Source organism: Manacus candei, unplaced genomic scaffold (assembly GCF_025592945.1).
Source record: "Manacus candei isolate 608988 ecotype Guabito, Panama unplaced genomic scaffold, ASM2559294v1 h1tg000022l, whole genome shotgun sequence".
In the NCBI taxonomy this organism is placed as follows: Eukaryota; Metazoa; Chordata; class Aves; order Passeriformes; family Pipridae; genus Manacus; species Manacus candei.
In genome coordinates this window covers 451,275-461,515 of record NW_026138070.1, presented here as the reverse complement: position 1 = coordinate 461,515, position 10,241 = coordinate 451,275, and the positions used below count along the sequence as shown (strand labels likewise).

Below are 10,241 nucleotides of genomic sequence, written 5' to 3'. Positions count from 1 at the left end.
GAGCCAGTTAGAAGCCAGGTTACTTTTGCAGACGTGGATCCAATAAATGCATGATATGCTGGTATTACCCATTCAGAAACTGTTTTCCCAAACATGTCTTCAACTTGACCCGAGATGCTTACCTCTTTGTGTCTCCTGCCACCCTCCAGCTTCCCTCAGGAGCAAACTGCTGATTGACAAAGGGTTGGGAAGAAAAAATAATGTTTCTCTTATGTCCCAGTGGGGTAGAGCAGGTGGGGTCAGGCAAGTCCACATGCCCTGGTGCTCCATGTGATACTTCCCAATCCCATCCTGTTTCAACCTTGATCTGGAGAACAGTCTGTTAGAGTTGGGGACACATTGGAGTCAGCCTGAGCTGTTCCCAGACCACACTCAGGGCACTGAGCTCACACTGCAGCACTGGGATACAGGGCCAGGCCAGTGCAGGGTGGGAGGAAGCAGCGCCCCAGCACAGAGCCAGGGTGGGCTGTGATGGTGCACAGCTGAACGGCTCCATCTTCACCACCCCGGGGGACAGAGATTCCACAATGTGCTCCTTTCTTCGTCCCTCCTTGACCAGCAGGACAACAAGAGCTGTGGGCCAGGCACAGGGCCAGAACCCCAGGGTGAGCCCTTCACCAAACTACAGGACCGGGAAGTTCTGCTCAGGCCCCTGGGAATCACTGACACCCAGAGTTCCCTGAGGGCTGGACAGGCGACGAGAACAACTCCTGACTCAAGGCAGAGTTGGGTGTGACAGCAGCTGCCTCCATCTGTGTCAGCCACGGCCAGGGACAAAATCCAAACCAACCCCCTGCTTTCCGTAGATATTTATTACAAAACGCTGAAATACAAACCGAACATACAAAACATTATTAAAGCCAGACCTGCTGTGGCATCTACCCGGCCATCTGCCCAGGGCCTCTGCAGCACCCAGGGCTCCTGTGACCACACCGGGCTCTCTACCCAGTCCACACAAACAACACTTGGCCCAAGGGCTCTGAGGATTCAGGTGTAATCACACTCGAAGGTGAAATCCTTCCTCTTGAAATGCTTCTTTTTCCTCAGCTTCCCAGCGCCCAGGATGCTGTAGTTGTAATCGGACGTGACATATGGGATCTCTCCCTCAATTCCTTGCTGAAAAACAGAAAAATAAAACCAGAAACAACTTTAGGAGCCTGTAGCTTCATCAGAGGGGGAAGCACTTCCCTCCCCAGGCTGGCAGAACTGATGGTGTTAAAGACTCAGTGATCACCAAACCCCGCTCTGGCATCTAAAACATGAGTGGAACATTCTGTTCTCTTGAGGTTTCTGTGCTTAAGGACAATCTCCTAAAGTGATAACCATCTGCTGATGCCCAGGCATCTCCCAGCACGCATCCGCCCCAGGAATAAGAAACTGGAAAACTTGCCAGCCAGCCAAAGCTCAGCCAGCTCCCACCCCTCCCACGGGCTCCTACCTGGCCCACAAGCACGCAGTTAGGGATAGCAATGTTCCCAAGGAGGAGACAATTCACTAGTCTCAGGTTCTCTGGAGGCACCGGTGTCAGGATATGGTAAAGCTTCTTCTCCATATCAACTCCTCGAACAATTCCTGAACAAAAGAACATATGCAAAGCTCGGTCATCAGGTATCCCTGCTCGTCGGCACATCCCCACAGACACTCGAGAACCAAACTCCAAATCTGAACTGGAACATTAAATCAAGTCGTAGAAGGAAACTTAAGCAACTACAGGAATTTTACATAAGCCACCCAGAATTCTGCTTCTGCAAACGTGAACCCAGAGAGTCAACTGGGGAGTTCTGAGAAGCTCTGAGCAGTGCCGTGCAGTGACATTCCTCACAGCTGTTACCACACATTAACCAAAGCCAAAAGACTTACAGCACAGCTTCCGACAGCAGACAACACACCACTACTCCTGTATCTCATCCCACTTCTGCAGCTGTTTTTGGGAGAATAGGCAATTCTGCCACTCTGCAACCCGTCTGCCTAAACACAGCAGGTGAGAGCACAGCTCCAGTGTGCTCACCAAAGCCCAGGCAGTCACAGACTGGTGTCTGTGTCAGCAGGACCGGCCCGTCGGTCTGGCACCTGACTTCATCCGGAATGCAGCAGAGCCCAACCCAGCTGGCGTTCACTGCATACATGATGTTGGTGGGAGCAACATCTGTGTGAATAACCCTGAGCGCGACAGCACTGAAAGGTACCTGGGGGGGTGAAAAGAGGAAGAAAACTGCCATCGGTTCCACATCATCTGAGTTCAAATTCAGAGGTAAGACCCTGAGTACACAGACCCTGCATGCTCCCATCCCACACCCACGGGCAGGGCACACACAGCAGCTTCTGCACAGACAGAACACACATAACACATGTGCCATCTGCACGCACAGCACATAGAGAACACACATGCCACCTGCACACACGTGCCACACCAGCATCTCAACAGAAGCTTCACTTCTAGACACCCTGAATACAGTTCTTATCTGTTTGCAGATTACAGTGTTTATTCCTCTTCTGAGAAACATCTGCAGTAGGAGCAGAACTGCCCCCCGCTGTGAACCAGGCTTTCTGCACCATACCCAAGCCTTCCCATAAGGCTCCTTTACCTGATACGGCACCAGGCTGTGCAGCGGGAGCACCGCCCCGATGTCCGGGTACTGCAGGTGCCCCAGGTATCCCAGGATGGACATGTCACGCAGGATGCCGCTGTGCACTCGCCTGTAAGAACAGTTCTAAGTCAAAGACAACGTGTGGTTTTGTTCAGCCCACAAATTCCACACAGCACTTAATGTTCTACTTACGCTTCACCTGCCACTCCTGCCCGAGGGAATTCTGGATGGACATAGAGCAACTTGTACTGTGGAACTGACGCATCCTCCCCTTCGGAGCACTTCCAGCTCTCTGCAGCACCCACATCCAGCTGCTTGCACTTAGGCTGCTGCTTGCCCTTGGTGTGCAGCCCGGCCTGGAGGTGGACGTGCTCGGGGGTGAGCGGGGCCATTGCCTTCCAGTCGCACACGTCCATCTGAACAACGTGGCTGGGCGACAGCAGCCGGATGATATCGATGAGCAGCAGCAGCCCCTCGCCTTCAAGAGCACAGAGAACACACAATCGTTGCTGCTACTTCAACAGGTCACACAGCAGCGCTAGCTCAGGGCAGGCACGCTGCAGGTTCTGGTTCTGCGTGGTGCTGCACCACCACCCTCACTACCTCTGTCCCACCCCTCTTTGAGAGAAGGATTGATCCCATTTACCTTTCACCCAGCCCATGGTGTTGATAATTAGAGGCACTTCCTTCTTGTAGCAGCTGAACACGTACTTCATGACATCAAGGTACCTCTCCGTGTCTTGCTCACAGCTGGTCTGGCCATAATACACCATCTTACGGGGCGTCTGCTGGTGAGTGAAGGGGGGACCTGGCAAAGACAGAACCGAGCCTCTAGTACCTTCCTTGAGTCAAACCAAAACACTCCCATTTCTGTAGTACCCACATGCCACCCCTCCCAAAATAACCTGTCCTCTCCCCACCTGCCAACACCTTTCTTGCACAGCCTGCACTTAGGGAGAAACTGGTCTGTCATTTGCAAGACTGTGCTGGAGTTCTGTTTGTTTCGGGTTAGTTTGGGGTTTGTTTCCTTGCTTGAAATCACTGGTTACACACTTACAAATCTTTAAACGACAGTCTATGACAAACTGCCTAAACAGCAAACCAGTCTGGCCATGTCCTTTTAGACAGTGACCCGAATCCAGAAGACCACAAACACCAGCAGTTTTCTGGGCACTGGTTTCTTCACGCTCGTCACAACAACCCTGAACCTGTGTGGATCCACTTTGAACTTCTCAGTGAGTTTCACGTGTGAATACGGATTTTCCTAAAGAGACTTTTCAAACCCGAAAGGCTGAACTTCCCCTTTGACATGCCTCAGCCTGCTCTACCACCTGTAAACAACATCATCTCTTTTAAAAAGAGACAAAAGGAGCAGGAGAATGGCTCCATGTTACTTAGGGAGCTTAGATGTCCCTACAACAAGACTCGAACAGCTGTTGGTTTATTCTCTCTAGGAACCTCTGACATCTGTGGCAGCAGCTTCCCCTCAAGCAGCCTCTGCCCAGAACACCCTGCTTGTTTCAGAAACGGAACAGGTCTCTGATAACCGCAGGAGCAGCAGAACACGTACCCAGCACGGGCTCTGTGACGCTGCTCAGGGACACGCACCCGGGCGGTGTGAATTCTGGCTGGCCTATGTCACACTCCATGTACTCGACTGCAGGAAGGCTGCAGGGAGAGAACCCATGTATACGTCTACCACTTTGTGTTTAAAAGCTATCCACCCTCCAGGCCTGACGGCTCTTCTGAGAGTCCTGTCAGACACATTTTTCCTTCTCTTAAATCCCATGCAGCACTTAAAAGCTTGCAGAACATGGAAAGACTCACCGATTCAGTAACAGGTTAATTAGGTATCTGTTGAATGTCGATTTTCCAGTGTTTTTTGGGCCACATACCAGCACCACAGGGATACCTTCATCTTCCGCTGGAAAGACAAGCACGGTGTGAACCAGACAAATGCCGGCATCACTCTGACCCAGCCCAGGTGATGCTGAGCTCGAGCGTCCCACTCTTTAGAGAAAAACACAACCCTAGATCAGTGTGCCAGGCAGGGCACACTCTCTAATTTTAACTCATGAAAAGCCTCACGAACTTCCTTTTCTTCAGGCTACCAAGGCCCCAACCTGGCCGAGTGCCTGCACTCACCACAGCAGGCCTGGATAAGTTCCTCCAGTGCCAGGTACATGCTCTCCGACACCAGCAGCCCGCGGTCGGGGCTGCACTTCACGATGCCCACGGACGCCAGGACCGCGTCCTCCGGCGTGAAGTTGGATTCCTCCTTTTTCTAGGCGAGAGGGCGAGCGCTCAGCGCGGGTGCGCGAGGCCACAGCGCTGAACGGCGCCAGGGGCGGCGGCCGCTGGCTCTGCACGGGCGGTGCGGGGCACCGCGGGCACCGCTCCGCCCGCGGGGTCTCACCTGGGGCTCGAAGAGCCGCGACAGCGGCGGGTGGCTCAGCAGGAACCGCGTCACCGGCGTGTCCAGGTGCTCCAGCAGCACCACGGCGCAATCGGACGAGAACCGCGCCATCACCTTCACCCGCGCCTCTGCAACGGGCGAGCGCCGCCATCACCCTGAGCTCTCAGCCCGCCTGCCCCGCAACGCCCCGCGCACAAAATGGCCGCTTCCCGCACCGCGCCGCCCGCAAAATGGCGCCCGCCCGCCCGGTCCCGCACTCACGACGGCGGACGCGGTGCGCGCGCATGGCGGCGCGGGCGGCCGCGCGCAGCTGGCGGAGGGCGGCGAGCGGCCGCGCGCCGGGCAGCGCCTCCAGGCTGAGCGCGCAGTGCGTGGCCGGCGAGAACACCGGCAGGCCCGGGTGGTGCGAGGCCACGGCGAAGCCCAGCAGGCGGACGGCGCCGTACAGGCAGCGCAGGCGACACTTGCCGGTGAAGGTCAGCGCCTGCGGGGACAGAACGGGCGGTCAGGCGGTGCGGGGCGCGGCGGGGCCGGCGCGGCGCGGGCGCTACTCACCTGCCGCGGCGCCAGCAGCAGCACGGCCGTGCCCTCCGCCGCCTCCACGGCCGCCAGCCCCGGCTCGGCCGGCGGTACCATCCCGGCGCGGGCGAAGGAGGCGGCGAACTCCCGCCAGGCCGTCTCCGCCCGGGCCCCGCGGGCCGGGTTGCGGGCCAGGGCCCGGCGCGGGCGGCTGCGCCGCGCAGGCATGGCCGCTGAACCTCCTCCGCCTCCCGGGGCCGCCCCTCGGCCGGCACCGCCCGCCCGGTGCCAAGCCCCGCCTGCCGCCGCCGCCCCGTTAAGAGCCGCCCGGCCGGCGCCGCCTTGCCCTGCCCTGCCATGCCGCCGCCCGCCCCGCTCCGCCTCTGCCTGTGCGCGGCCGCCGCCGCCGCCCTCTCCCTCCCCGGCGATTACCGCCTGGCCGGGCTGTTCCCGCTGCACAGCGCCGGGCCCCGCACCGACGCCAGCCCGCTAGCTCGTGGCTGCGATGAGTGAGTGCCCGCGCCGCCCGCTCCCCCAGCCGCGGTCTGTCCTCCCTAATAACCACTCTTGGTTCTGCAGCAATGCCGTCTTCAAGAGCCACGGTTACTGCCTGTCCCAGGCCCTGCGATTCACCATAGAGGAGATCAACAATTCCAGCACGCTGCTTCCGAATGTCACTCTGGGCTACGACATCCACGACACCTGCTCTGAGCCCGCCAACCTCCATGCCACCCTGAGTGCCCTCATCCGCAAAGGCAGGCAGGATGTCCAGCTGCTCCCCACCTTACAACACTATGAGCCCCAGGCTGTTGCTGTCATCGGCCCCGACAGCACACAGCTGGCCCTCACCACAGCTGCCATCCTCGGCATCTTCCTTGTACCAGAGGTAAGTGCAGCTGATGAAGAATAGGGATCCTGAGCATTGAGGGTTTGAGAGAGGGTGGACTCAGAGCTGAGGAGGCTGCTAGAGCTGGAAACGCAGCCCCTCTGTGTGGGCTGGCAGGGGTCCCTTCCCAGCCCCTATCTGGAGGCAGGCAGGAATCACAGTTGGCTCACCGTCCATCACAGTTTTTTCCTGCCACGGCACACTCGGTGCTGGCTCCACTGCCTGCCCAGCTCTGAGTCTCCCCAGGACAGGCTGCCCGTGCCATTAGCTCTCAGGGATGCCACTGCCTGGGGCAGTGCCTCTCCCTTTCTCCTGGCTCACTTTACAGATCAGCTATGAAGCCTCTGTGGAGACGCTGAGCATGAAGCGGCTGTACCCGTCGTTCCTGCGCACCATCCCCAGTGACAGGCAGCAGGTGAAAGCTATTTTCCTGCTGCTGCAGCACTTTGGCTGGACCTGGGTGGCGCTGCTGGGCAGCGACAACACCTATGGTAGGGGTGGCCTGGATGCCCTGCAGAAGTTGCTGACCACAAGTGATGTGTGTGTGGCCTACCGAGGCACCATTCCTATCAACTCAGACACCAGCAACCCTGAGCTCCACAACATGGTCCGAATCCTCACAGACGTCAAGGTCAATGTCACCATTGTCTTCTCCAACAGCCGAAGCGCCCGCCCATTCTTCGAGGTGGTGGTCCAGAGGAACATCACAGGCATGGTGTGGGTGGGCTCTGAAGACTGGCTGTTGTCTCAAATCATCTGGCAGGTGCCTGGCATCCAGACCATTGGCACGGTGATTGGGATGACAGTTGAAAAGCCAGAGTCTGTGATGCTGGAACGCTTTGAAAGTTGGAAGATGGTGGAGGAAGGTGCTGCGGCCAAGTGTGCCGGCACTGCAGAGGCAGGCGGGGAATCCGGGGGGAGCTGCACCCAGCACTACACCAGCTGCCGCTCACTCACTGCTGCCCCCAACGTGTTCGACGCTCAAGCCTCCTTCAACGTGTACTCGGCCGTGTACGCCGTGGCCCATGGCCTCCACAACCTGCTGGGCTGTGCCTCGGGGGCTTGCAGCAAAGGCACCATCTATCCCTGGCAGGTAAGAGCAATATAAGGATCCTTTCCCACAGGGAAGGATTTTCCCATTGTGCTCAGGCCTCACAGAGACCTGGATGAGACTTCTTGCAGATGATGGGCGTCGGGAGAGCAGAGGTAGCACAGAGGAGGGATCCTCCAGCACATCTCCCTCCCAATGGCAGGAGTCTCACCATTGGAAGGGCTCCTCTCTTACTCTTTTGTTTTACAGCTCCTACAACAGATCAGGCAGGTAAACTTCACCCTGTACAAGAGCCGAGTATCTTTTGACGCCAGCGGGGATATTTGTAAAGGCTACGACATCGTCATGTGGAACTGGAGTGGCTCAAGCTGGGCTTCTGATGTGATAGGAACCTTCCATGTCAACCCTGACAGGCTGAGCATTGACCCAGGCAAAGTCCTGTGGCACACAAAAGATAGCCAGGTACTGTTCTGCACCCAGGTCTTATTTATTCCTCACTACTGAGCTGGCTGTGTCCCAGTGCCAGCTCTTAAGGGGCATTTCCTCATAGCAGGGCAAAACTGAGGGTGGACAGAGGTGGTGTGGGGGGTGCCAGAGTGCTGCTGGGCCCAAGGTGTGCTGCTACCCACCCTGCTCACAGGCTGACCCTGTCTGCACTCCCGGCAGGCTCCCACCTCGGTGTGCTCCAAGGCCTGTGAGCCGGGGGAGTGGCGGCTGCAGCAGACCCGCCACCGGTGCTGCTTTAGCTGTGCGGCCTGTCCGTTGGGAACCTTCCTGAACAGATCAGGTTAGTACACCTTGGGGGCTGCTCCCACCCCTTCCTTGCCTGCCTGCATCCTGCCTCCTGCTCCCTTCTCCCCGTTCCCAGCCTCTTCTCTCCTGTGGTCAGTAAAGCCTGAGCTGACCTGATGGCAGTGGTCTGGCTCCGATTTGCTCACCGGTGGGTATGCAAAGCCCACGTCCTGCACTTTCCAGGGAGTGTTGCCCACAAGTGAGCCCACCTGGGCAAACAGAGCTCCTTCTCCTGTGGCCAGGGGACAGGCATGTCCGGCCCAGCAGCTGTTCCCTGCACCACATCCTCTGCCAGGGAAATTCGATGCAGTGGTTGCCTTTGTGCCCCAGATGGCACCTGGGGCTTACACACCATGCGGTCACCAGCAGCTGGCATATGGAAATGTGCCCTGCCTGGGACAGACAGCAGCAGTCTCCTGCCTCAGAGTAACCAGCCACAATGACAACCCTCTTCCTGGCAGCTGGTTCCCTGGCACCCTCAGCCTGCTCTTGGGCTACGGGGTGGGGAGGGGCAGCTCTGAGAACAACAGGAGTGAGGTCCTGTCCCATTCAAGGGGGCTGCTGCAGACTCTTCCCAGGTTATTGCTGGATGCATGGGCCCCCTCTCACCCACAGCCCTGAGCCTAACCCAGCCGAGGTCCTGCGGGCCCCACACCTCAGCCGAAGCCACAGACTTTGGGGAATTCCATGGGTGGAACTCTGGGTGTGGGGAGTCTTTTGGAAAAAGAGCCCCCTCTGCTCCCCAAGGCCTGGGAGTGCCTGTGGGAATGAGCAGAACATGAGAGGTGGGCAGAACCTGGGGGGCTGCAGGCTGGGCTGTGGCAGAACTCTTACCGGGTCCAAGGTATGCAAGGTGCCCATGTCCTCTGCAGACCCCTACGGCTGCCAGAACTGCAGGTTGGACGAGTGGGCCCCGGCAGGGAGCGAGGCCTGTTTCATCCGTACTGTCGAGTTCCTGTCCTGGTCCGAGCCCCTCTCCTGGGTGCTGCTGACCCTGGCTGTGCTCCTCATGCTGCTCATGGTGGCACTGGCTATCCTCTTTGCCCTCAATGCCTCCACACCCGTGGTCAAGTCTGCGGGCGGGAAGATGTGCTTCGTCATGCTGGGGTCCCTGGCCTGCACCTGCAGCAGCCTCTTCTGCTACTTCGGGGAGCCCACACGGCTGCTGTGCCTGCTGCGGGTGCCACTCTTTGCCGTCAGCTTCACCATGTTCCTCTCGTGCGTGGCGACCCGCTCCTTCCAGATCCTCTGCATCTTCAAGCTGAACGCGCGCTGCCCAGCGCTCTACGAGGCCTGGCTGCGGCGCCAGGGCCCGCTGCTGTTTGTGGCCGGCAGCACAGCGGCGCAGGCCATGCTGTGCTTGGCCGCCGAGGTCACCGGCCCCTCGGTGCCGCTCCGGGACTACGGCGCGCAGCCCGACCGGGTGATGCTGGAGTGCGCCCAGAGCCCCGCGGCCGGCGCAGCCACCGCCTACACGGTGCTGCTCAGCGTGGGCTGCTTCGCGCTCAGCTACGCGGGCACGGACCTGCCCGCCGGCTACAACGAGGCCAAGGGCCTGACGGTGAGCCTGCTGCTGCACCTGGGCTTCTCGGCCGCCGTGCTCTGCTCGCAGGGCGCGCTGCGCGGCCGGGCCGAGGCGGCGGCGAAAGTGCTCGGGGCGCTGGGCACGCTCGGGGCGCTGCTGGGCGGGTACTTCGTGCCGCGGGCCTTCGTCATCCTGCTGCGGCCGCAGCAGAACACGGCCGAGCACTTCCAGATGGCCATACAGGCGTACACGCGCCGCTGGGCCGCCGCCTGAGCTGCGGGCACCGGCCCGGGGCCGCGGGGCTCGATTCGCTCCGCCCCGCTCCGCCCCCCTCCCCGGCCCAGCCCCAGCCCCGCACACACACACACACACAGACACACGGAGACATCACGGAGGCACCGCGTCACTGCCGGCGCTCGGTGACGCCACGTCCGGCGGTGCCGGTGCCGGCCCCGGGCGCGGCC

General features: G+C 59.4%; 2 protein-coding genes across 3 annotated transcripts; one reads left to right on the top strand and one right to left on the bottom strand.

The window, feature by feature from the left end:
* Positions 1 to 794: 794 nt before the first annotated feature.
* NOL9 (nucleolar protein 9) lies at positions 795 to 9,185 on the bottom strand. 2 transcript variants are annotated; one of them, XM_051786575.1, is made up of 12 exons: positions 9,087 to 9,185; positions 5,266 to 5,488; positions 5,005 to 5,132; positions 4,734 to 4,872; positions 4,416 to 4,512; positions 4,159 to 4,256; positions 3,235 to 3,396; positions 2,781 to 3,066; positions 2,586 to 2,697; positions 2,009 to 2,186; positions 1,439 to 1,572; positions 795 to 1,116 (listed from the first exon to the last, which is right to left on the bottom strand). In XM_051786575.1, exons 1-12 carry the CDS (start codon positions 9,111 to 9,113, stop codon positions 988 to 990), a joined length of 1,713 nt encoding a protein of 570 aa, XP_051642535.1. In that variant the 5' UTR covers positions 9,114 to 9,185; the 3' UTR covers positions 795 to 987. The 2 variants fall into 2 exon arrangements, with proteins under 2 accessions (XP_051642535.1, XP_051642537.1); XM_051786577.1 differs by lacking the exon at positions 9,087 to 9,185 and adding an exon at positions 5,560 to 5,774.
* Positions 5,856 to 10,144, top strand: TAS1R1 (taste 1 receptor member 1). The gene is made up of 6 exons (XM_051786573.1): positions 5,856 to 6,032; positions 6,103 to 6,409; positions 6,738 to 7,502; positions 7,710 to 7,922; positions 8,127 to 8,247; positions 9,125 to 10,144. The coding sequence occupies exons 1-6, from the start codon at positions 5,881 to 5,883 to the stop codon at positions 10,048 to 10,050; spliced, it is 2,484 nt and encodes an 827-aa protein (XP_051642533.1). The 5' UTR covers positions 5,856 to 5,880; the 3' UTR covers positions 10,051 to 10,144.
* The last annotated feature ends 97 nt before the right edge of the window (positions 10,145 to 10,241 follow it).